Source organism: Puma concolor, chromosome A2 (assembly GCF_028749965.1).
Source record: "Puma concolor isolate L17-30 chromosome A2, mPumCon1.1.hap2, whole genome shotgun sequence".
Lineage (NCBI taxonomy): Eukaryota > Metazoa > Chordata > Mammalia > Carnivora > Felidae > Puma > Puma concolor.
The window spans coordinates 5,195,676-5,223,575 of record NC_141668.1 but is presented as its reverse complement, the minus strand read 5'-3'; the positions used below and the strand labels follow the sequence as shown (position 1 = coordinate 5,223,575).

Below are 27,900 nucleotides of genomic sequence, written 5' to 3'. Positions count from 1 at the left end.
ACTGGAGAATTGGAACTTAAAGCACTGCCCACGGCTAACAAGCCCACCCTCCACTCCCACGGGAGTGTCAGTGGGGACCAACTGAAAAGCAAGAAACTTCTAAGCCAGGGTGATATCAGCAAAGCATAGAGGAGGGTCTATAAACTCTCTCCCTTGTGCAGTAGTTACTAGAGGCCCCTCCCCTCACTGGAGGAACTTCCCACACACCTGGGAGTAACAAAGCAGTGTTGCGCCTTTTGTTATTTACCCCCAAAGCACAGTTTTGGCCAAAACCTGCTTCAGATAAAAGGGGGCGGAGTATTAAATATTATACAGAGTTTCATAATAGAATACTATACACATAAAGGGCTTAATCGAAAAATAACTTGTCATACCATAATAGAAACCATTTCAACAGGAATGAGAAAAGGCCATCAGTAAATGTGAACATATATGTGACGACATGTACGTTACAGGTACTTCCCAAATACTTCAAAGTATATGTTATAAAACTGCCTCACCAAAAAATTATGAACAAGCTGGATGCAAATTAAAAAAAACACGAAGTTTCAACAAAGAAACAAAGTCTTGGCCAAGAAGTAGGAGACATCATGAAGAACAAATAACTCTAGAACTGAAAAATACACTTTTGAGCACAAATAAAGAACTGAAAGGGCTTAACAACGGAACGGAGAGATTACCCAACTTGAACGGAGAAAATGGACTGATAATGATTTAAAATGACATCTTTACATAAAGTAACTTTTTATTATGTATTTGGTCTACATCTGGACTTTCCATCCTCTTCTAGCAATCTATTTATGAATCTAATGCCACGGTTGTAATTGTAGCTTTCCAGTATGTTTTTAACATCTGTAAGGGCTGCTACCCCTTTGTTTTTCTTTACTTTAAGGATGTTTACAGCTGTTTTTATTTTTATTTTTCCTACTGAAACTTAAATCTCAAAAAATCACATTAAGGTTACACATTAAGTTAGGAGACGTGCTTCTATTCACACACATAGAGAAGTGTATTTTTATAATGTAAGGAATTATCTTTACATGTATTTTTAACTTTATTTTTGAGAGAGAGAAAGAGAGAGAAGGAGCGTGCATGTGCGCGCACAAGCAGGGGAAGGGCAGAGAGAGAGAGGGAGACAGAGAATTGAAGCAGGCTCCAGACTTCAAGCAATCAGCACAGAGCCCGACGCGGGGCTCCAACTCACAGACTATGAGATCATGACCTGAGCCAAAGTTGGGACACTTAACCGACTGAGCCACCCAGGAGCCCCAATGCAAGGGATTATTAAGAGAGCATCTGTGTATCAACACGTGGGGTAACATTAGGAATCCTGCGGGTAAAACCATTTATAGGATTATTCCTAACCTGTCCCCGTAGGTAAGCACTATTATGAGTTTTGTAGTAATTAATCTCTTGCTTTTCTTCAGATATCTTAATTAGCTACATAATTTCTCTACACAGTATAATTTAGATATGTTTGTTTTGAACTGCATTTAAATGTAAGCATACTATGGGACTTTTTTGTGACTTCGCTTCAACCCAGCGTACCTTTGTGGGATATACACTTGATTTCTGTACCTGTAGTTCATGCATTTTCATTGGACACACACATCACAACCTAATTACCAATAAATTTACACTGCTTCCAGTTTGCAGCTATCATTAAAGTTTTTTAGTCCTATCCTATACATTCTCATACATGTATCCTGACATATATGTGCAAATATTTTTCTAAGGGGGAGTTCTCAAAGTGTGGTCTACAGACCTCTGAGGTGAATACATCCTGATTTTCAAGGGACCCATGAGGCCAACGCTATGTTCATAATAAGACATTAGTTACCATTTTCATTCTGTTGATATTTGCATGTGATACAAAAGCAATGGAGGGATAAAACTCCTGGTGCCTTTGCAGCAACCAAGGCAGTGGCACCAAACTGTACTAGCAGTCATTACATTCCCAACTAGCTCTACAATTGCACTAAAAATAAATAATGGTGGTTTCATTTAAGAATATCACTGATAAAGGGGCGCCTGGGTGGCTCGGTCGATTAAGCGTCCAGCTCTTGATTTCTGTTCAAGTCATGATCTCACAGTTTGTGAGGTTGAGCCCACACTGGGCTCTGTGCTGGCAGCGTGGAGCCTGCTTGGGATTCTCTCTCTCCCTCTCTCTCCCTGCCCTCCCCCTGCATGCAAACACACATGCTCGCACACAAGCTCTCTCTCTCACTCTCTCTCAAATAAACATTAAAAAAAGTTTAAAAAAAGAATTGTCACTAATGAAGCAGTAAAATTATTAAATTTCAAAATTTCAATCCATAAATACACATCCTTTAAATATTTGTGTGAGAAAATGGGAAATAAAGCATTAAGTCATTCTGCTGCACCAAAGTATGAAGGCTTTCCGGAGGAAAAGGCACTTCTGTGGTCATTTGATTGGTAAACTGAAAATACCTGCTTTTTTCATGACACGCAATTTTTACCAGCAAAGAAAACTGACAAACAGTGATCACTGAGGCTTGATTATTTGAAAAATATTCCTTCAAGAATGGATACAGTGAGCCTACCACTCCAAGGAAAACAATTGAGGATATTTATGGCCAATGACAACATTTAAAAAACATATACCCACCATAGCAAGCTTGACTCCTTCCCGATACTTAGACTTTTCTAAGGAAATCAGGGTTACAATAACAAATGTGAATTTTGTTATTAAAATATGGCAGCAAACTTTTTCTGAAAAGCACAAGAAAACAAGTACTTTAGGGACATCTTTGCGGAATAAGAAGCAAAATCAAGGATATTATGTGGATTTAAGATATTGTCAAGGATAATATATCAAGGACAAGGATATTATCAAGGACTTATCTACCAAGAGAGAATACAAACTTTCATAAAATTTTTATAACTATTGTTATTATTCAACTGTGGTAACAATGGAGTATGATTGGCGGGGGGAGGTACAGGCTACTCATGGAAAGAATGGAATTTGATTCTTTCATTTTGTTTAAAATTTTTTTTAATGTTTATTTGTTTTTTCAGAGGTGGGGCAGAGAGAGAGGCAGACACAGAACTGAAGAAGGCTCCAAGCTCTAAGCTGTCAGCACAGAGCCCGATGAGGGGCTTGAACTCATGTACCTTGAGATCATGACCTGAGCCAAAGTTGGATGCTCAACCAACTGAGCCACCCAGGGGCCCCAAGAATAAAATCTGGAGGGAGGATAACGTTTCACTTTACTGGAGTTCAAAGCTACTCTTCCCTATCCTCAAAACTGACAGTAAAATGTTTATGATACACAATGAAATTTTACAAATCCATCTTTTTCTTTAAGTTTTTTTTGAGAAAGAGAGAGAGCATGCAAGCAGGGAAGGGGTGGAGAGAGGAAGAGAAATAGAGAATCCCAAGCAGGCTCCTCACTGTCAGCACAGAGCCTGATGCGGGGCTCAAATGCACAAACCACAAGATCATGACCTGAGCCAAAACCAAGAGTTGGACGCTAAACCGACTGAGTCACCCAGGTGCCCCTATGTATCCATCTTTGGAAAAAGTCTTTTCACACAGAGGTGCTGTCAAATACTGGTATCGACACAGAAGCACATAATTTGTATCTCAGCATATTCATCTTTGAAAGGCACTTATTTAAAAAGCATTTATAAAATTTTATTAAAGTCTCTTGGTCTTTGCTTTTAACATGCCATTATACTGCACAATAATCACTTTCAATAAAAAGGAGAGGCTGAAGCTTCTTAATTACCTAGTTAAATGGATTTTGAAATTTGAATATTTTCTTTGTGCTTACCTTGAGGTCCAAAAACTGCTACTGAACTGTAGTTTGAGTTTGGAAAAATATTTCTGTACCAAAATTATATGCGAATGGAGATGTTTCTGGTTATTTTACATTATGATGGCATGAAAAAGTGTATAAAGTAGCTTGACATTACTTCTGATTCAAACAACACTAACTGTTGTATAAATGACTTTACCACAATTTCAGTTTCACATAAAAGCTGTGCTTTGCCTTATAATTTTAGGTTGAACTCATCAGGAAATACTATTCAATTCTGCAGCAGCAGTTAACTTCCAAATCTATTAAGTATTTGACCACAGGCAAATCTTCTTACTCAGAAACAAATCTCAATCCTAAATTCAAAAATTTGCAATAAAACTTTACCATTGCTGAGTCATCAAGCTGCTGCATGGTGGGGCATTTCCGTATTTTCAGCATCTAATTCTAACAAAAATTCCTAGAATTCAGATGTTGACATCCACAAGAGCAAACGAAACTCACCATTAACACTATTATTTTAATAAACCACAACAGATTAAATGCAAAGTACCTGCTGATGAATAAATATAATGAATATGTGCAGGTTTTAAACACTATTAAGTTTTAACAAGTTGGTAAGTTTGTCCAACTAAACCCTTTTCCTGCTCCATACTTTTTAACCACTGTGAATTGTAACACATCTTAGCAGATTCCACTTCAGGTTGTACTGACATAGTGCTTTCTCAACTTCTTTGAAAATCTTTTCTCTGTAATTGTTTTATGCAGACAATTCATAAAACCTAAATCTTCCATCATTTCAAACAAATTCAGCATCAACCCCCAGGATAAACAACTGAGCAGTACTCTAACGTCTACTGACACACCAAGAGCCTAAGAAAACCACTAGAAATCATCTCATTTTTAAAATGATTATTGGTATTTCTCATAAAACTATTTTTTTCTTTTAAAACTATTTTTGCTGGGGTGCCTGGGTGGCTCAGTTGGTGAAGTAGCCGACTTCGGCTTAGGTCATGGTCTCACAGTCCGTGGATTCAAGCCCCGCGTCGGGCTCTGTGCTGACAGCTCAGAGCCTGGAGCCTGCTTTGGATTCTGTTTCTCCCTCTCTGTCTCTCTGCCCCTCCCCTGCTCTCTCTCTCTCACACACAAATAAATCAACATTTAAAAATGGGGCGCCTGGGTGGCGCAGTCGGTTAAGCGTCCGACTTCAGCCAGGTCACGATCTCGCAGTCCGTGAGTTCGAGCCCCGCATCAGGCTCTGGGCTGATGGCTCAGAGCCTGGAGCCTGTTTCCGATTCTGTGTCTCCCTCTCTCTCTGCTCCTCCCCCGTTCATGCTCTGTCTCTCTCTGTCCCAAAAATAAATAAACGTTGAAAAAAAAAAAAAATTAAAAAAAAAAAAAGCACCTATTTTTGCTGAAAGACTAAGTTTATTTTCCATGCACACAATTCTTTGCTGAAGTCAAAGATGATTTTAATTAACTCACCTCAGATAAATGGTTTTCTGTGCTTGGCTAACAAATGGGCCACTCAGAAACTTCTTTAGTTGAAGCCTCATTTTCATTTTTCACTTTTGTAAAGAATTCCTGCTGTGACGACATAGTCCATTTTAATTCATTGTCTTTTTTCTATCATTACTTTTCTGTGAGTTAGGGACAGTCTGATGAGTGCTCAGTCTGCTAATGTTGACATACACAGTATTCCCTTTGCTCAGCTATAGGGTCCCAGCATAATAAATATAACGCTTTGTTATCTAATCGGTAACAACAGAATTTTTTCCATTGTGCCTCAAAAGCACTACATATGAAGCCCTCTTTTCTCTTTTTGTCTTATCTTAACTTGCTAAGGATGCACCAGTAATAAAAGAAATAAATAAGACTCTGGGACAATACACGTGGCAATCAAACACTGATGAACTATACATAATCGTGACACTGTGATCTGTAGTCGGTCCACAGCAATGCAAAGCCTATGTGGTCTCTGCAGCCACAACTCAACTCAGCCCATGTGGTGCAACAGAAGCCTGGGTAACAGGCAAATTAATAAAACTTTACTTACGAACACAAAAACTTGGAATTTCGTATGTTATAAAAGATATTTTTGTTAACTATTTAAAAATGTAAAAACTATCTCACCTGGTGGGCCATATAAACACAGGCAGTAGATTGGACTGATCCACAGGTCAAAATTTGCTAACCTCTCATGCAGCCTTCAAGCATCCCAAATGAAAGTCCTAAATCCTACGTTTGTCTTCCCAGCTCTAGAGACTGCCAGAATCTCTTCTCAGTTTTCCAGTCGCACACCTGGTCTTTTATGAACTGGATAAACGCCCCAAGGGGAAAGGTAAACATCAGGCTGGCCTCAAGGCTTCATCCTGCCCTCCGGGCTCTCACTCCCTCAAGTTCTCACGTCTCTGACAGTCCTCTCATGTTTTTTAATATTTCTTTGGAAAAATGTTTTATCCAACTCTTCTAGTTGTTTTCAGTGGGAGAAGTTTCTCTGCTCTATATGGAGGTGGAAGTGATATTTGCTCTACCAGATACTGAAACTTATTAGAAAGCTGTAGTAACCATGGCGGTGTGATATTGTCACTAGGATATATTAACATAAAAATCAATTAAAATAGAAAACTTAGAAACAATCTACACATATTGAACACGGACTAGATGACAGAGTTAGATATCAAATGCCTGGAATAAAGAAGAGCAGTTTCAATAGATAACGGAGTAAAAACTTGCTGTCACTGTGTGAGAGAAAGATGTTGGACTCCTCTATTACACAACACATAAAAATCGAAAAACGCTTACATGTTAGGGCAAAACTACAGAAGTGCACTTTTGAAATATATTTTCAAGAACACATTAGAGGGATGCCTGTGTGGCCCAGTCGGTTATGCATCCGACTTCGGCTCGGGTCATTCTCTCACGGTTCACGAGTTCAGGCCCCGCGTCGGGCTCTGTGCAGACAGCTCAGAGCCTGGAGCCTGCTTCAGATTCTGTGTCTCCCTCTCTCTCTCTGCTCCTCCTGCACTCATGCGTGTGCTCTCTCTTAAAAGTAAATAAAAACATTTAAAAAATTTTACAAAAAAAGAACACATTAGAAGCTACTGTAGTGTTTTAATTTTTGAAATAATTAGTGTGGTTGAAAAGTCAAAACTTTCTAAAGGGGTACAAAATGGAAAGTAGCCCTGCATAGAGCCACACAGGAGAAATTCCCTACAGCCAAAGAATTTTACCAGTTTCCTATGTAGCCTTCAAAAGATATTTCTGTATATGTAAGTTCAGGTTATTTTCCACCCCCATCCCCACATTTTACATCAAAGAGACTCTTTATAGTATCAAAGAATACCACTCTCCATCGCAAGGGTAAATTCATTTTCTTTAAATCAAACTTAATTTTAAAAAAAGATTGATTAACTATCTTTTCAAAAACAAGCATATCAAACCCTTAATTTTCTAAAACAGAAATCTCCAGTTTCCTCTCAGCTCCACACAACTTAATTCCTAAATAAAAACTTAAGAATCAAGTTGGCAGGACATAAGGAAACAAATACATCAATTTTTAGTTCTAGACATCCTTAACAGCATTCCAAGGTCAAATCTTGGGTTTTCTTGCTGTATCCATACTTTGCACTTCGTATTCTACCAAAATAATCCATAATTGATCTTTGATGTCTTCCTTATAGCTTTGCATTTTAGACTGAAGAGATAATTTCTCACTGTGCAAAATGAAGAAACTGGGTTGAGAGAGGTAGCATGACTTGTTGAATAAGTCACATGAAATTAGCTAACAATCTCAGATAGAATAAGAAGTCAAGATTCCTGATTCTTGCCCATTAAATATAATAATTACTTTTTTTAATTCTTTTTTTTTTTTTTTTTTTGAGAGCATGAGTGGGGGTAGGGTGAGGGGAAGTGGGAGGGAGAGAGAGGAGGAAAAGGAGAGGGAGAGAGAGGTGGGAAAGAGAGAGAGGCAGACAGACAGACAATCCCAACCATGATCCATGGTCAGCACGGAGCCTGACGCAGGGCTTGATCTCATGACTGTTAGAGCATGACCTGAGCTGAAATACAGCCAGACATTCAACCAACTGAGCCACCCGGGCACCCCCATAATAATTATGTTTTATTTAGAAAATACCTTAGAAAACCTTATGATACAAAAACACCTTCGAAATCGTTGGTCATATGTCCTTAAATCTATTAATCCAGACTCAGTAATTCCTAGTAAACTTCCTATAACTTTTATTCTATATCATATCCATCTTTTCACTGGACTTCTTCCTCCGAACATTGACCAGGTCAATCCTGCACCTTCTTTTCGCCTCTTATTTAGCAGTTTGATTTGTTGTCACTGCTAGTTAGGAAAACTGTCTATGGTTCTAACCTTGACACTCCGTCCCAAAGAATTTTCATGGGGTTTAAGGCTCAGCATCTCCAAAACAAAACTCCTGATCTTCCCATATGCTCAGACTTGAAACTAGAGATATTTGTAACTCCGCTATCATCAAATATAACTCATTCTATCCTTAAAACATTCTGTCTTTAGGGGAGCCTGCATGGCTCAGTTGGTTAAGTGTCCAACTTTGGCTCAGGTCATGATCTCATAGTTCATGAGTTTGAGCCCCGCGTCGGTCTCTGTGCTGACAGCTCAGAGCCTGGAGCCTGCTTAGGATTCTGTATCCCCCTCCCTCTCTCTCTGCCCCTCCACTACTCATGCTCTGTCTTTCTCAAAAATAAATAAAAACATTTAAAAAATAAAAAAAAAATTTCTATCTTTACATTTCACACATAATACCTAAATTCGGAAACTTACATTCATTGACCTTTACTTACAGCAGAAATCCTAAACATTTTTGTCTTCAAGTAAACCTCTCCAATGTAACAACAAAAGGCTGGGAGGGTTAAGATCTGTTAATCCTGCTCTTCTTCTTAAAAAACTTCATTAATAGAATTCATCAGCTTGGCATGCAAAACTAAGGACATTTCACATTCCCCATTAATTTCCCACCCTACTTACTTATTCTCCATTCTCATACATGTGACATTCTTCCAGAATCCACATGCCCCAAAACTGTGTTCAAGATGACCCTTAGTCTAAATTCCCTAGGTTAACCGGCTGGGTAAATTTACCCACCTTCCAAACACTATTTTAATCATTCCTACTTTTAAAATATTTTCAGGTTCGGGGCGCCTGGGTGGCGCAGTCGGTTAAGCGTCTGACTTCAGCCAGGTCACGATCTCGCGGTCCGTGAGTTCGAGCCCCGCATCAGGCTCTGGGCTGATGGCTCGGAGCCTGGAGCCTGTTTCCGATTCTGTGTCTCCCTCTCTCTCTGCCCCTCCCCCGTTCATGCTCTGTCTCTCTCTGTCCCAAAAATAAATAAACGTTGGAAAAAAAAATAAAATATTTTCAGGTTCCCTCAAATTAAGTTTCCAATAACAGACATTGTTCGTTAACAACAAAACCTTCATTCCACCTTCCTCCTTCCTAAAGATCTCAATTTTGTTTAGATATCCACTCTCTCTTAAGCAGCAATGTGCTTCAGGAGAAGTAGGCACCATCCATGGCCCCAGAGGACAATCATAGTCTAATCAAATGGTGGTTGCCCCAACACTTTTGCTGGTTATTGGTTTAAGATATAAACACAGGAGGTAACTCTGATTAATGAGATGTTAGAAGAAATCTGCTAGGGTAGAGAAAAGCATTTGAAAAGGTTTTCTTTAATTAAAATAATAATCAACAAAAGATTTTTTTTCCTGTCTCTGAATATTATCATGAGCGTATGATACTCAAAGCCCCTGCCCACTCTCATTGAACTGTGAGAACAATGGGACCACGGAAGAGCCCAATATTCTGTGGATGCACAACAGAAAGACAGAAAGACAGAAAGAACCTGGCAACTTGGCATCATGATGCCACTAAACTACCCATGACCCTAAGTGCTGACTTCCTACTGTGAAAAACCCAGCAACCAACAAGGTACAATTCACAAAGCGTGGCATCCAAATAAAAACTACCAGGTACACAAAGAAGCAAAAAATCACAGTCTAAACTAATAATCAATCAAAAAGTTGACCCAGTGGGTGCTTGGGTGGCTCAGCCAGTTAAGTGTCTGACTCTTGATTTCGACTCAGGTCATGAGCTCACGGTTCGTGAATTCGAGCCCCACATCGGGCTCTGCGCTGACAGTGCAGAGCCTGCTTGGGATTCCCTCTCTCTTCCTCTCTCTGCCCCTCTCCTGCTTGCTTTCTCTCTCCCTGTCCCTCTCTCTCTCAAAATAGATAAACTTAGGGGCACCTGGGTGGCTCAGTCGGTTAAGCGGCCGACTTCGGCTCAGGTCACAATCTCGCGGTCCGTGAGTTCGAGCCCCACGTCGGGCTCTGTGCTGACAGCTCGGAGCCTGGAGCCTGTTTCAGATTCTGTGTCTCCCTCTCTCTCTGCCCCCCCCCCTGTTCATGCTCTGTCTCTCTCTGTCTCAAAAATAAATAAACGTTAAAAAATAGATAAACTTAAAAAAAAGAAGACCCAGAACTGACACAGATGTTAAAATTATGAAATAAGACATTAAAACAGTTCTTATAAGTGTTTTAAATATGTTCACAAAGCTAAGGAAAGATAAAGAAGATATTAAAAAGACTCAAATCAAATTTCATAAGGCAAAAACATCTGATATGAAAACTACATTAAATATGATTAACAGATTAGAAATTACAGAAGAAAAGATAAGTGAAATTGAAGACATAAAAATAGAAACTAAAATGAAACACAAAGGAAAAAACTTTTTTTTAAATGGGGAAATAAAAGCATTAGTATGCAGTAGGAAAACTTCAAATGGCATAATATTAAGGTTACTGGAGTCCTCAAAAAAAAGGGGAAAGATAGAAGGAACAGAAGAAATAGTTGAAGAAATAACTGGCAAAAACTGTTTTTTTTTTTTTTTTAGTTTTTTAAAGTTTTTATTTATTCTCAAAGAGAGAAAAAGAGTACAGGGGAGGGGCAGAGAGAGAACAGCACTCAGCCCGATAAATGCAGGGCTCCATCCCACGAACCATGAGATCATGACCTGAGCCAAAATCAAGAGCCAGATGGCCAACTGAGCCAGCAACCCAGATGCCCTGGCAAAAACATTCTAATCTTAATAAAAACCATAAACTCACAGATTCAAGAAGTTCAACAAATCCCAACCACAAGAAACATGAAGAAAATCACACCAAGGCATAACATAATCAAATTGTCCAAAATCAGTGACAATATTGAAAGTACACAGGTAAACAGACATGTACAGAGAAACAATGATAAGGATGATGCCAAACAGTTCACCAGAAACAATACAAGCAAGAAGACTGTGGCACAACATCCTTAAAGTAATGGGAGAAGGGGTGCTTGGGTAGCTCAGTTGGTTAAGCACACGACTTAGGCTCACTCAGGTCATGATCTCACAGTTCATGGGTTCCAGGCCCGCATCAGGCTCTGTGATGACAGCTTGGAGCCTGGAGCCTGCTTCGGATTCTGTGTCTCCCTCTCTATGTCCCTTCTCTGCTCCTGCTCTTGTGTGTCTCTCTCTCTCAAAAATAAACATTTAAAAAACAAAGTAATGGGAGGAAAAGTCAACTAGAATTCTGTATCTACCAAACATGTTTCAAAACTGAAGTGCAGACCTGCACTGCAAGAAAAGTTAAAGTATGTCTTCAGACACAAAGAGAATGATAGCAGGTGAAAATCTGGATCTCCACAAAGCAACAAAGAACATCAGAATTGATAACCACAGTGGTAACTACATATTTATTTTATTACTTAGTCTCTTTAAGAGAGAGTTGACTGCTTAATCAAAAATAACAATATCTTGTGGCATTTACAACACATGTAAAAGTCAAATGCATGACAGCAACAGCACAAAGTCCAGGAGAGGACAAATGGAAGGAAATGAAAGCATATTTTTATTATATATAAAACTATACTATCACTGGAAGGTAGACTATAAGTAAATGATATATACTATAAACCCTAAGGCAACCAAGAAAATAGCAAAACAGAGTTATAGGTAATAATCCAAAGAGGAGATAAAATGGAATCAGAGAATATGTTTAATCCAAAAGAATGCAAGAAAAAGGAAACAAAGAACAGACACAAATAAGAAAGGAAAAAAAACAAAGGAAGACTTAATCACATTAAATGTACATGTCCTATAAACACTCCAATTATAAGGGCAGAGATTGTCAGGTTAGATTTTTAAAAAGCAAAACCACTGCCTGCAATAAATATACGTTAAATACAAAGACATAAAGAGGTTAAAATAAAAGGATGGAATAAGATATACCATGCTTACATTAGTCAAAAGAAAACTGGAGTGGTTATACTAGTATAAGACAAAGTAAACTTCAGAGTTAAAGTATTTTTCTGTTACAGTCAAACGTATTCTTACCAATATCTTTCCTCTGGTCAAAGTTACAAAGTTCTTCTATACAACCACTAGAGCACTTATCACAGCCTCCCTATGGTGGGGAACATTCAACGATGTGTACTAAAACGCACCTACTACAGTTCTGAGGACAGAAATGTTAAAATTGATATTCAATACAATTTTAGTACTGCACAGAAAAAGGGTTAACACAGCAATCCTAAGACTACTCTCCTTAGAAAGGCCTGTTTGCATGAACAACTCAGGCAATCACAGATGTTGGCAAGGATGCAGAGAAAGAGAATCTCTTTTGCCCTGCTAGTGGGAATGCAAACTGGTGCAGCCACTCTGGAAGACAGTATGGAGGTTCCTCAAAAAATTAAAAACAGAACTACCCTATGACCCAGTAATTGCACTACTAGGTACTATCCAAGGGATACAGGTGTGCTGTTTTAAAGTGGCACATGCACCCCACCCCAATGTTTATAGCAGCACTATCAACAATAGCCAAAGTATGGAAAGAGCCCAAATGTCCATCGATGGATGAATGGATAAAGAAGATGTGGTGTGTACGTATGTATGTATGTGTGTGTATGTATGTGTGTGTGTGTGTGTGTGTGTATATATATATATTCTTTATACATATATATGTATAAAGAATGAAATCTTGCCATCTGCAACTACATGGATGGAACTAGAGGGTTTTATGCTAAGCGAAATTAGAGAAAGAAACATATCATGACTTGACTCATATGAGGACTTTAAGATACAAAACAGATGAACGTAAGGAAAGGGAAGCAAAAATATAAAAACGAGGGGGACAAAACATAAGAGACTCTTAAATATGGAGAACAAACAGAGGGTTGCTGGAGAGGTTATGGGAGGGGGGATGGGCTAAAGGAGTAAGGGGCATTAAGGAATCTACTCCTGAAATCATTGTTGCACTATATGCTAACTATCTTGGATGTAAATTAAAAAATAAAGAAATTTTTGTTGAAAGAAAGAAAGAAAGAAAGAAAGAAAGAGAGAAAGAAAGAAAGAAAGAAAGAAAGAAAAAAAGAAAGAAAAAAAGAAAGAAAGAAAGAAAAAGAAAGAAAGACCTATTTGCACAGCTGACCCCTGGGAACCTGAATTTCAGGAGGGTTGCCATGGCTCCCTCAGTGATAAGGGCAGTTTACTATGCCTAGACTATCAGTGCAAATAACATGACTTTCCTTCTGGTACATGCTAGGTAAAAAGTGCCTGTATAGCTAGCCCCCTGGGACAGAAGCTTCTCTGCAAAGAGAAGAGGGTGCTCTGTGTGACCCCTCAAAGGATGGTGAACACCTAAGAAAGGCTGTCCATGGATTCTTCCAGACCTTCTCAATGTCTTTTCCCACTGAGATCCTTCCATTATATACCCTCAGCACATCACGGCAGCAAATCTTCGTCATAATTACACCTCTATGGTGAATCCCACGAGTCTTTCTACTGAGTCTCCAACGGGAGGCATTCTCTTGGACCCCAGCACAAACACAGAATTCAGATCTGTGAATGTTTGCCCTTACTCTTAAAAAAAACTATAGGACAAAATGAAGAAAATATAACTTGATTATTTCTTTACACTTACATTACTAGGGTTATATTAAAAATAACAGTATTGGACATTACTGATAAATAGGTACTTGCAAATCACCTTACATAAAGATGCAGACCAATATACAGGAGCGCCTGGGGAGGCTCAGTTGGTTAAGCGTCCGACTCTTGGCTTTGGCTCAGGTCATGATCTCACGGTTCATGAGTTCTAGCCCCATATCGGGCTCTACAATGACAGTGCAGAGCCTGACTGAGATTCTCTCTCTCTCTCTCTCCCCCTCTCTGAGTCCCTCCCCTGCTCGCACTGTCTCTCTCTTAAATAAATGTAAACTTATACATGAATAGATAAATAAATGATCTTATATAAACTTATTCTCAGTAGCTTAGAGGAGGGATGTGGAGAGACTTCCATCATATATGGTTTTTATTTTTTTTTTTACCAACATTACATTTACATTACATTGCTCATCTACGTTCTCAATGTGCGTTGCCACCCGCCTTGTGATAGAAAAGCTATTTTTGTTCTTTTGCAGTCTATAAAAGGAACCTAAAATATAAAAAACTTACAACTCTTCTCACAGAACTAAGTTGGTTTTATATAAGACACCTAGCACAAAATCAGTATAATACAAAGAAATCTCAATGCAGGGTTGTGGCAGCGGGTGGAGAAAACATAAGAAATTATCCACTGTGGGGTGCCTAGGTGGCTCAGTCGGTCAAGCATCCGACTTCGGCTCAGGTCATGATCTCACAGTCCATGAGTTCGAGCCCCACGTCGGGCTCTGTGCTGACAGCTCAGAGCCTGGAGCCTGTTTCAGATTCTGTGTCTCCCTCTCTCTCTGGACCTCCCCCATTCATGCTCTCTCCATCTCAAAAATCAATAAAGGTTAAAAAAATTAAAAAAAAAAAAAAGAAATTATCCATTGTAAGTAGGGAGATAACAGAAGTAACTGAACATTTGATTCAGAGCTAGTGAGATTTACTGGTAAAATCTTTTGGAATGCAATGAGCAGAGTGCAGAAAAAGGGTTTAGGTAAATAAATGATTAAATAGCTATAGTGTTCAGAATTAAGCTATTCCCTTAGTAATATCCAAACTACTCAGATCTCCAAGACGTGGGCAGGACCTCCAGGTCTCCAAAGAGGAATTTAAAAGAAAAACACTATTACCCTTCCTGAAACCCAGGTTCACAAGGCAGCATATTCTTCAATCTAGTAAAAGATGAAGTTCCCCCTGGAAAAACTGAAAACAATTTGAGGGAAATTCCAGAAAAACTAAACAGCTTGATAAAGAATGTCATTGGAAAACCGAGGAAATTATACGAAACATATTAATTTTTAAATAGAAATAATATTAATCAAAGCAGCATCTCTCGGCCTCAGCACTGCTGACACGTTGAGCTGGATTACTCTGCGGTGGGAGGCTGGCCTGCACCCGCGGGGTGTTTCGTGGCAGCCGCTAGGGGCCAGTAGCACTTCCTTCTCCACTCAAGCTAGTTGCCCTTCACTGGCATATTTCATTCATGCATACATTTATCTGATATCCAGGTTCTTTGTTAGGTACTAGAGATAAAATGATAAACCAAAACAGGTATTATTATCCACGTGCTCATGGTGCCTACAGCCTTAGGGCGGGCAACTAAAAGTAATAACAGACTCACACAAACGATATAAGTTTATAAATGTCGGTAAAAGTGACATACAGGAGAGACACATATTCAAGTGAGAATGTATGACAAGGATGTGGGCTCAAATATTTATTGAAAGATGTGCACAATCAAAAAGTTTAGAGAGCACTTCAACCCCTCCATCTGAGCTTTGTACCATGTTCTCTTCCATACGCTTGGGCTGAAAGGCCTGATTCTCAGCTGAGTTTATTTCAATATCTGTTGTAAGTTAAAAACAAATGAATTCTCACAAAAATAAGGAGATCTAAACAGAAGCAGTGCCCCATTTCCAAAACTGTTTTTCAATCCCAACAAAAATTATTAAATTTAGCTAGTAAATTTTCACCTTCCATAATCAAAAAGTAATTTTTTTTTAAGCAAATGGGCTTGAAACATACTAAAACTCTTCAGAATATTTTAAACGGATCAGAAAATTCTGTGTCCCAGATTTTTTGGCAACAAATGTGAGAATTTTTTTAATAAACTTTCATTGTTTTTGGAAATAAAATATCAAATAGAAATAGTTCCAAACATCCATTTCAAACTGCTCAACCCCCAGCACATGTTTCTTTGAAAAGTCGATACATTCTCATTGCTGAAATGTCATCTTTACCTTGAAGAGGCAAACGAAATGTTTATTTTCTTTGAAACGAGAGGTAGGTATCAAAACACATTCAGCCACATGTCATCATAATAAAAGTCAAAAACTTTAGAACATCTATCTTTTGGTAAACATAATATATTCTTAAGTTCAACAGCACATACCTCACCCCTAGAGAACTTCTGAGATAGCAAAGATTTTGTCATTGCCCTCCATCCTGCACCACTTCTGTAGAAATTGTACAGATTTACTCTATTTCAGAGATTTCTTTTTTGATGAGTATAAATTCATAAACTTTTATAAAATTAACTACATTAGGGACCTCCATTAACCCTCTGGCACTCTGGATCTTTCCTGTAACTATGAATGATTCCAAGAGTGATCTCCAGTGCTATTCGTTTAGGCATTAAGTGAATACCGATTAAGGAATGACCACAACAGAAAAAGATCCGTGTCAGAAGAGCACTATCACTCCAGTAAGGAAAGATGAACAACATTAGTAAGTAAATACACACTATGTTAGATGGTGACAAGTGGAAAGGAGAAAACAATAGAGCAGGGAAGCTATCTGAGGACAAGACCCTTGAAACTTTCAATAGGGAGCTCGGCAAGGACCTCGTCGATAAGGCAACACTTGAATAAATTACTCAAGGACATGAGGGAGCAAGCCACGCATGTATCTAAGAAGAATATTCAACAGAGAGGGAACCAAAACTGCCAAGGTCCCATGGGAACATATGTCTGGTGCATCTGAGGCAGGGAGACAGCCAGCATGGGTGAAGGAAGCAAATGAGGTGAAGAATCACAGTGAGGCAATGGTATCTATCGTAGAAGGACTTAGGGGGGTTGGTGAAGGTCATGGACAGTTCTGTCAGGTAGTGAGCACTGGCCTTTTGTATCCCCCCTCTGAGTGAAACGGGAAGTCAGTCTAAGTCTGGTAGGCAGAGGATTGATATGACCTGACTTACGCTATTCATTCATTCATTCATTCATTCATTCATTCACACTATGCTATCAGTATGGACTCGTGTACTTATTCCATTCTGTGGATGAAAACACAACACCGTATTTTTTGTCGTGGCTCAAATTGGTCTAGGTCTTGGAGCCCCCTCAGGCTGGCGCCTGTGTTTTCAAGAAGTCTTCACCTTGTCGAGTACTTCCTTACTTTGTGGCACCTCATGCTGTATTTTCCCTCTGTACCATGAACTACTTCTCAAGGAACCTTACTTCCTTTTACTGGAAAACAGTGGTTAGAAACCACGATCTGGGGGGCACCTGGGGGGCTCAGCCGGTTAAACGTCTGACATCGGCTCAGGTCACAATCTCGCGGTTCGTGGGTTCCAGCCCCGCGTCGGGCTCTGTGCCGACAGCTCAGGGCCTGGAGTCCGCTTCGGATTCCGTGTCTCCCTCTCTCACTCTCTGCCCCTCCCCCGCACATGCTCTGTCTTTCTTTCAAAAAATAAATACACATTTTTAAAACAATGTTTTTTTAATATAAAAAGAAAAGAAACCACGATCTGGGCACGAGGTGTGCTCAATTAGTAGCAGGTGTGCCCACATCCAGCGAGGCCTCTTCACAGAGGAATCACATGTGAGCACACGACCTATCCTGCGCACGCACACATCTTTTTCTTTCTGCATCTGTTTGTATAAATATTAAAAAGCCGTGAGTTTCTACCGATACTTCTGATTCCATTTCAACAACACAAAATTCATCGTAGTCTTTCCTTCTTTGTAGCTCCTTTCTCCAACACCGAGAAACCTAGTTCCAATTATCAACCATGTGTTTACTCATTTGTTCACTCACAGTGTACACATAAAGTAACCCATAACCCCGTGCGAAACACATGCACTCACTGGATCACAGCATGTATCCACAGCGCTTTTGCCTTCAGCCTTACAGGGATCCGGTCAAGATACTGTTTGCCAGTCACCCACATGAGCTCCTTTCTTCCCTATTCCCTGTAGTGGGAATTCTGGTATTCCTTTTTTGTATTCGTCCATATCCTAGGGAGTTGTGATTGCTTATTTAGGGGGTATATGAAAGATTCCTACGGCCTGAGAGGCGGAGCTATACAAAGATACACATCTGAGAGTGTCTGTCACACCTCTTCCACGCTGTATCGGTCCCATTCTTATCTCCTTTCCATCTCTTTCCCACCCACTTGCCACAGTAACCAGTCTCTTCAGTTTCTTGTTTATTCCTCCTGTATTTCTTTTCCAAAACAACTATATGCACACATATTTTCTATTTCATCCTTTCTTACATAAAAGGTTGCACATCATGAATTGGTCTTTTGGACTGTTTTTGTTGTTTTTTTTTTTTTCACTTAAAAATACACATTGGAAACAACTTCACATCATTTCATAGAGATACTCCTCACTCTATTTTTACACATACCATATTTCACTGTACGAACCATACCATAGCTTATTCAACAATTATGCACGGCCAGTTAGGTTGTTATCAATATTTTGAAAGTTAAATGATGCTGTGATTATTAAGCTTTAATAGCACAAGTATTTTGTATTACTAGAGATATATTTTCAGGATAGAATCTCTCTAGAAGGCATAGTTTGTTAGAGACATAGGTAGTTTGCTAGGTATCACCAAATTCCCCTCCAGAAAACTTGTACCAATTTGCATCCCACAAATGTGTTGTTATAGTTTTGAATTTTTGTCAATGAGATAAACTCTTCTTTCCTTAGGAACAAGCAAACAAAAAAAGTTCTAGCTAGCTGGTCGTCCTGTGCCTTTTTGATAATGGAGAAAACCGACAAAAAAAAAAAAAAAAAAAAGAAACCTGTAGAAATGGCCACAGAAGACTCGCACTACCGTAAGTCTGGACTTCTTTAACCTGGTGGAGATGGAAAGGCCTGACCACGTGCCACCAGTACCCCGCATCCCTCGGCTTTCACTACTCCTGCCCCATGGGCATTCCACAGCTTCAGCTACTCCATGCTAATGCCTCGATAAAGAGAGAAGGAATGCAGGTCTCCTGCGGCCCTTGATTCCTCTGCCAGTGGTAGGCCATAACCTTCATCTCTAAATCCATTTAAATATTTATCAGTAAGTATTTAAAACACAAAGATGATATCTTTGGCCCAAAAAGAACAGTGTGAGGCCAGCTTTCTTTCAACTACCCTCTTAGTAAACAGAGCTAGGAAATATATGTATAGATACTAACACACATATAGACACATCTGTATTTCTTTATTTGTATAAACACTAAAAACTGTGCATTTATATTGATTCTTCCGATTCCAATAGAACACCACAAAGTTCATCTTAGCCTTTGTTCATCACCTTTCCTAGAATACCTTTCACTTTCACAAAAGAATCCAAAAGTACCTCTGCAGTAGTTCATGACAGAAAGAGTGCTCACTGACCTATCACAGTCCTGATGTGGCCATCCAAGTATGTCCAGACTGCAGAATCTGCTATTATGCATTATACTGTTCACAATTTGATGACATAAGCATTTGAATGTAATGTCACATTTCCAAAACAAGCACTCTAATTTGACTAAGCTTGAGGCAAGAATTACTCATGCATGTAATTTAGGTCATTTTGATAATCTGAGTAAAGCTAATGTTATACTAATTGAATAATTACTTGAATCTAAGTCCCTGTGTCGACAACACTTTTTAAAGTTTTACCTATACTCTCCATCTGCTAAAGCCCATATAATTTCTGTGGTCAAAAATTCCATTTTTAACGTTCCTTTGGAAGGGCTGTTTCACTTCTCCCAAACACAATCGTCAAAAACCAAAGGGGATTTGTAGGCAGCAAAGTACTTTCACTTCCTGGGGTTTGTGTCCTTCATAGACAGAAGGTAAATGTTACTTTTATTTCTGCACTCATTTCAAATACAGGTGAAAATCGCAGTGAAAACTTTAAAAGACAGCAGACTGTGTGAACCTATTACTTTGGGATGAACCTGAAGTGCCAACTTGACCATAAAGAAATATCTGAATCCATTTTTATAATATCAAACAGAACTGGTCCACATCGTGGACTAAAGACGTGTCAGATATTGTTCATTTTAAATCTTAATCAAATAGTTCTGTCTTAAAGAATAAGCACATGGATATGTAAATATAGTAATTCTCATTTTTAAAATTTTTAATTTTTTGATTTAAATGTGAAATATTTGTTTTTAAGATTTCTATTTATTGCACAGCATAAAAAAGATACATATATTCCACTTGTTTGCAGAAACTACTCTTGGATCTAACATTAAAAACTCCTATCTTAGGGGTTTTTATATCCTACTAATCGTTCAACAAATAATTCTTGCAAGTGAACCTTTATGCTGCCTGGAGTAAACCTCACAAAGCTGTGCCTTCAATACTTGCTGCTTCCACTTACCTCTGTGCTCCCTGAGACGACAGCTTTGTCCACGCTCACCGGTGACGGCTCTTCCAACTGGCGCACTCCCAGCGACCACTCCACGCAACGGTGATGGGCCCAGCAGGTGCCTGAAGCAGTTGAAGCGAACGGAAGCAAATGAAGAACAACCACGAAGCAAAGTAACGCCAGGAAGACGGAGACCCCCAAGTCAACTCTCAAGTGTCAACACACAATGCTACCCTGCATCTGTGACAACACGAAAGCCGTCAGCCCTTCTCCAATGTGTCATCTGGGAACGTGCTGGAAATGCAAACTCCCATGTCACAACTGAGACCTACGGAATCAACGACTCTTGCAGTACGGCCCAGAAATCTACGTTTTCACGAGAGCCCTGCAGGCGATTCTGACACACCCAAGTTTGAGAATTACTGCAGGAGTCATTATTTCTTCAGCAACAAAAAATGAATTTTTAGTCATTTTATTTAAATATTACTATATTTTATTTGGTATCTTTACATAAAATATAAAGAACATCACACAATACTTTATGACAAAGAGAATGGCAAACAAGCTCTACTCTGCCTCATCCGACACCAAGAGCCGATATCAATCAATAAGAACAGCTCAGTCTTCGAATTCTCTATCACATAACACTTGAACCACTTTCAATCAATATGCAGTTCAACTGAAATTAACTCAAAATCCCAAAAGCACCATATCAAGAGTATGAGTTACTATATGTTATAATAAGACACCCACATGGCTAAGACCTACTGTCTTTCACCCTGCATTAAATAGACCCAGATGGCCAAGTTCCCCAACTCCTCACAGATCCTTTTAAACTTTTCTCTTTCCTCAATTATCCTATTTCCATGGCACTGCTGTCTACATAAGAATAAATGCAAAGATTTATAAAAGCATCCGGCCCACTGCTGGCCCTGTGCAGAGGCTAAATAACTTACTTAGGTACGCACAATCAGACAATTTATTTTACCTAAGCAAGCGTACTTAAACAATGACATTATTTTTTTACAATGTGATCATAATCATTTCTGGATGAAAGGTATTTACTATTCAGTTGATAATTCACTAAAATTAAAATGTCTACAGAAACAAGAGGTAATCATCACTGAAGACGAGCTCATACCTGTAGGATCAAATAAGGCTTGGATATCAATGGCGTCTGGAAGGCCAACCAGACTGAGTTCATCCCATAATTTACCAGCCTGGTCATCCGAAGCAGTCTGCGTGCTCACACTTACACAAGATACTATATTCTGTAGAGGAGATCGTTCTCTGGAAAAATAAAACAAAACAAAAAAGATGTGAAATTGGTAACAAGTAGATAATTATTTTGTTTATAACAACTTAAATATAATGTATTGCCATATCAATTTTAATTTATTAGACATAAACTGTCATAAAATAACTTTTAGAACACATCTGTTACTATTCATAGTGTAATATAAAACTGGGTTGCTATATTACAGCACATAAGCCAACAACTAAAGTCTCCAAATCCACAAGGAAGTGTTAAAAATTAGTTAAAAATTTATTTTGCCATTCTATATTTTTTAAAATAACACTCTAATATTCTAATCAGGAACTAGAGTTTAGCCCATAAAATATTCCCTTTGGCCTTCCTTAAATGCTTACAAAACATAACTCAATCAGAAGTTTTAATCTGCTTTATCATGAGGACTACCACAATAGATCTGGCAGTTAATTTTATGTAAAGACAGGTTATTTCCCAGGGGAAATGAAAACCCACTACAAAGTGTGCAGGGGGAGGTAGTGGGAGCAGAATGTGTCAGCTGGGGCTTTCTTACGGTCCCTCAACAAATCTCGACAGCTGGTCTGTGGCATGATGTTGCAAGTACTCTCTAGTAAGTTAAGACTTGACCTCACAAGTCAGAAGTAAAATGCAAACACAGAATAGCTACCAGTGGCTCGAGGCATAGAGAAGGTAATGTAACAGCGAAAATTACAGATAAAAAGGAACACTAAATAAAGCATACAACACATGGGGATTTCAGACTTTCAAAGCCCTCAAACTTCAGATACTAACTGAGATCAGTAAGTAAACAATGACGACTATTTTGTTTTAACATTAAATATGGGGAATCAGATGACTGGCACTAAAACTTTCATCTTCTCCTGATATCATAGTATTTAACCTGATCATAATTCTGGATTAAATCACTATTGAATATAGATCATAACTCACTGCACTTCTGTATGCTGGATATTTATCATGATTCCTATTAAGAGAAAATCAGCACAATGACCAGGGTACTAAACTTTTTTATACCTGGAATCATTGAAAGAAAAAAAGTATTAACATATTTCAATAAGTACATTTAAATATCAAACCATATAAAAATAACCAGTATTTTTTATGTTCAGCATTAGAAATGCATAGACTCACTTTTTAAGAAAAATTTAGCATGCTATGCTAACTTTAAATTCTCGTTTTTATAAATGCCCACAGTATTATGAGAACAAACTCTTTCCTATAAATATAACTCATTCCTACAAATAAATTCTTTACTACTAATCATTGTTATTTTATTGGGAGGGGGAAAAAAAGACCAACAGTTCATTTATAAAGACTAATACATTGTTCTAAGATATTTTCTTTGCACAAGTATTTGACAGGGGAAACGGATATAAAACCAACGAAATGACTTAACAGTCTATTACTAACCAATTCTTAACCAGTTTAATCAAATTTCTCCTTTAGTTTTTGCAACTAGTTTGTATGTTATAGACAGTAGCAGTAGGATGTTACTGTCTACCCTAAGGATGCCAGCGGCCCGACTTAGGCAAGAACATCAGGAGAAGTCAGCTGAAATACCCCCCAAATTTTAAGTCTACAACAAAAGGAAAGAGAAAAAGAATCCCCAGTTATATATTCTTACAATTTAGTGCCACAAGAGGGAAAAACTATTTTTAAAACCTCCTTTTCAAAAATAAAATAACAACCAAAAAAACAAGCCGTTTATCTGGTTACTATTCATCAGTAACGTATTTTGTAACTATTTACAAGCATCACCAAATTAAATCTGTCTACCTCTAAATGAATTCCAAATTTAATAAATGTGCTTTATTCCTAAAGTCCATTAACTGTCTTATTATCATTACTTAATAACTGGGTAAACACTAAGTGTATATAAAGACTAAACCAAGGCTATTTTTTTACATAATTATCTTAGCCCATAAAAGTTTTCACTAAAAATCAACCTAGCTTATAAAATAAGTAAGTAAACAAAGCCCAACTCTATTTCCCAGGGCAAGTATTTATACACTCGCCATTATTCAAAGGCAGAACAAGACGATGTAAGATATAAGCTGATCCAGTCCATTAAATTTGCTAATTACTGACAGACATTACAAGTTTTGCTAGATTCCTGATACATTTTATTAGGATGTGAGCACTCGATTGACTACGAAAGGGAAAGCTCTTCTACAGGTTCCAGCTCTGGCCTTTCAAACAACAAGATGCTGAACATGGTACTTCTAAACCTCCTTAAGCTGTTCCACCTTAAATTTTTTTTAAAAAGACTCTCTTTCTTGTTATTGTTTCATTTCCTACTTCAGGTCTTCAAGGCATTGGCAGCAGTCCAAAAGAGAGAGCCAATCAAATAAGTACAACACAACAATGCCTGAGTACTTAAATTTGGATGAAAGCCAGATAAGCACTTGGATGATTACATCATCGCCCTCAAGGGGCAGGGCTGGTCAGCCTTCCAAGCTAAATTAATTTTTACACTTTCTCATCGACTACAGAAACTTCCACTCCCTCAACTACCAGAGCCAAGTCCACATATTAAGATGGCCTTTAAACAAAACTCGGCAATGTATTAAAAAAACTTTAACTCCAGAATTAAACATACTAGAGAAAGCTTTACATAACTATAATGTTCATAAATACAGACACACATGTATAGTTACACAAACATCTTAGTAAATTCTTACTTCATTAAAAAAAAAAAAAACAGAGCTGCTTTTTTAACTTCTAACTTCAGAAAAGGCATTCTGAGCGTACAATTACTCCGAAAGCTAACCCTGTATTTTAACGGTTTATAGGACAGCTCCACGTTCTGTGAAACGTAAAATAACTCAGTGACAAACTAAGAACATGGGTAGTGAAAACCACCTTGATTTGGTCATTCTGTTAGATTATATCCATACAATTAAAAGTTTAATCAGAGGAAGGAAAGAAAGACTTCACTGTTTTACTTGCTTTCTTCTTCCCATTTATAAATTCCATAAACTCCCTGTAGTTTTATGTTATGCTCTTTAAAGGCTTCTTCTAAAGGTTAACTTTTATGATCACACTGACTTTAGTACTTTAATGAAGATAAACTTTTTTTTAAATAAGAAATTTTGAGGAAAAGAGTGTGTGTTAGGACTAATGAGGCACAAAGCATCCTATTTATGTTGAGAACCATGAGAAATGATTCAGTAACAATCCCATCTACGTATTCACTGGCTGAGATGGAAATAAATTACATATAGCCTTGCATTCCAACCATTTATTCAAAATTGCTTACTTTCTCTGTCCTCTTTGTTTTCGTGATGCTGAGTTTTGTATTTTGTCACAGGTTCCATTGCTGCTGTCATCAATGTCCTTCTTGTTAAAAGGCTGGCTTTTCCAAGGCAAGATAAACCCAGGCGTTACTCTAAATTGTTTTAAGTCTCCTTGTCCTAAGGAACTTTTTTCACCACAGTAACAAAAAGCGCAGAGCTGTTCACTGGTAGAAATGAAAAGAAAGAGAAAGAGAAAGTAGTTTTATTCAACTATTTTTCTAAATGACAGACTGTAGATACTTCTGCTTCAAAATTAAATATTATGACTGTAGTGCATGCTAAGCTTTTCAGTATGTATATGCCATAAGAACAATTAAGTTTAATAAACAATTAAACACCTGTAATTCATAACATGACTTTTTAGAGTAGTAAACATACCAAATCAAAAAGTTCTAGTTTCGGCGCACCTGGGTGGCTCAGTTGGTTAAGCATCTGACTCTTTATTTCAGCTCAGGTCAGTGATCTCACAACACTTTGTGGGTTCAAACCCCACATCGAGCTCCATGCTGACAGCATGCAGCCTGCTTGGGATTCTCTCTCTCTCCCTCCCTCCTTCCCTCCCTCTCCTTCTCCCTCTCCCTCCAACTCTTCCCACTTGTGTGCGCGCTCTAAATAAATAAACTTAAAAAAAACATTCTAGTTTATACTTAGAAAAATTAATTTCTTTTTAATTGATTCAAGAAAATCGAAATATTAAAAAGAATAAAGAAAGTAAAGCTAAGGTTGGGAAAGGAGGTAGGGTTTAATGGCCACTCTATTACACACTAGCTCTGTAAAATATGTGATGACAAAGTTTTATTTAACCACTTGATGGACCATTCTTTGTGCATGACATACATACAAAGCACATTTGACCAAACATGGAGACATAAAAATATAAATTTAGGTGGTCAGTAATGAGGGGTGTGTGTGAAAGAGTTAAAGAGCAATGGAAAAGGGATAAATAGGCAGAGCACAGGAGATTTTAGGGCAATAAAACTATTTCCCATGATACGCTGTAATGGCACATGCAGGACATTATGCATTTGTCAAAACTCCTAGAAGTGTAGAACACAAAGAATGAACCCTACTGTAAACTGTCGTTTAGTTAATAATAGCATATCAATACTAGTTTATCAGTTGTAACAAATGCGCCACAGTAATGCACGATGCTAATAATAAGGGAAACTCAGGGAGGGAGGGGAGGCTGGGAATAGAAACTCACTGTACCATCTGCTCAATTTTTCTGTAAACCTAAATTTGTTCTAAACAATACTTATCTATTAACTACAATAAAATTAAAAAGCTAAGGGGCGCCTGGGTGGCGCAGTCGGTTAAGCGTCCGACTTCAGCCAGGTCACGATCTCGCAGTCCGTGAGTTCGAGCCCCGCGTCGGGCTCTGGGCTGATGGCTCAGAGCCTGGAGCCTGTTTCAGATTCTGTGTCTCCCTCTCTCTCTGCCCCTCCCCCATTCATGCTCTGTCTCTCTCTGTCCCAAAAATAAATAAACGTTGAAAAAAAAAAATTAAAAAAAAAAAAAAAAGCTAAAAGGCAAAAAACAATATACGCTTACGGAATAGATGCTTATTAATAAGGAACCTTAGAAAGAACAGAATTAGAAGAATTGCTCCTTGAAAGGGGAACCCACTTACACTGTTGGTAAGAATGCAAACTGGTGTAGCCGCTCTGGAAAACAGTGTCAGGATTCCTCAAAAAGTTAAAAATAGAAGTACCCTACTATCCAGCAATCACACTACTGGATACTTACCCAAAGAACACGAAAACACTAAGTCAAAGGGGTACATGCACTTCAATGTTTATTGCAGCATTATTGACAATAGCCAAGACATGGAAGCCACCCAAGTGTTCACCAATAGATGAATGGATAAAGAAGATGCGGTATCTACATACAATGGAATATTGCTGAGCCCTAAGAAAGAATGAAATCTTGCCATTTGCAATAACACAAATGGAGCTAGAGTATTATGGCTAAGCGAAGTCAGTCAGAGAAAGACAAATACCATGCGATTTCACTCATATATAGAATTTGTTTATTGTTGGGCTTGTGTGTTTGTTTGTTTTTTTAAGATCACATACATCTTTGACTCTACTATGGAAAATTTTGAACATAGACACTAAAGTAGAACAACAGTTAATAAATGCTCATGAACCCATCCATCAGCTTAACTTGTTAACAATATTTTGTGTTTCTCATTTTATCCATCCCCCCCTTATTTTATTTTCATTTATGCTGGAGTATTATTATGTTTTTTAAGTTTTTATTTAAATTCCAGTTAGTTAACAAACAATGCAATATGGGTTTCAGGTGTAAAACTTAGTGATGCATCACTTTCCTACAACACCCTGTGCTCATCACAACAATTGCCCTCCTTAGTACCCATCACCTATTTCCCCACCTCCAACCTCCTCCCCTCCTATAACCCTCAGTCTAATCTCTCAAATTAAGGAAGTCTGTTTCTTAGCTCATGTCTCTCTCCTTTTCTTTTCCCTTTGCTCATCTGTTGTGTTTCTTAAATTCCACATATGAGGTATGTGGAATTTAAGAAACAAAACAGATGAACATAGAAGGGGGGGACAAACCAGAAAACATACTCTTAACTCTAGAGAACAGACTGAGAGTTATGGGGGGGGGGTGATAAATAGGTGAAGGGGATTAAGGATGTACTTGTCTCGATGAGCACCAGGTGGTGTGTGGAAATGTTGAATCACTATACTGTACACCTGAAACTAATATTACACTGTACATTACCTGGAATTTAATTTTTTTTATTTTTATTTATTTGAGAGAGAGAGAGAGAGCGCACAAGCAGGGGAGGGTCAGAGAGAGAGGGAGACACAGAATTCAAAGCAGGATCTAGGCTCCGAGCTGTCAGCAAAGAGCCTGACTGGGGAGGGGGGCAGGGGGGGCTCGAACCCACAGACCACAAGATCATG

General features: G+C 38.3%; 1 protein-coding gene across 6 annotated transcripts in view; it reads right to left on the bottom strand.

The window, feature by feature from the left end:
• Window positions 1–27,900, bottom strand: part of KMT2C (lysine methyltransferase 2C) — a 288,984-nt gene that overhangs the window by 142,459 nt on the left and 118,625 nt on the right. For all 6 annotated transcript variants that reach the window (XM_086685695.1, XM_086685705.1, XM_086685722.1 and 3 more), the window contains 3 exons: window positions 24,931–25,131; window positions 21,522–21,670; window positions 20,393–20,502 (listed from right to left, as the gene is read on the bottom strand). In XM_086685695.1, coding sequence (XP_086541821.1) covers window positions 20,393–20,502; window positions 21,522–21,670; window positions 24,931–25,131 — 460 coding nt within the window. The remainder of the gene's footprint in view (window positions 1–20,392; window positions 20,503–21,521; window positions 21,671–24,930; window positions 25,132–27,900) is intronic.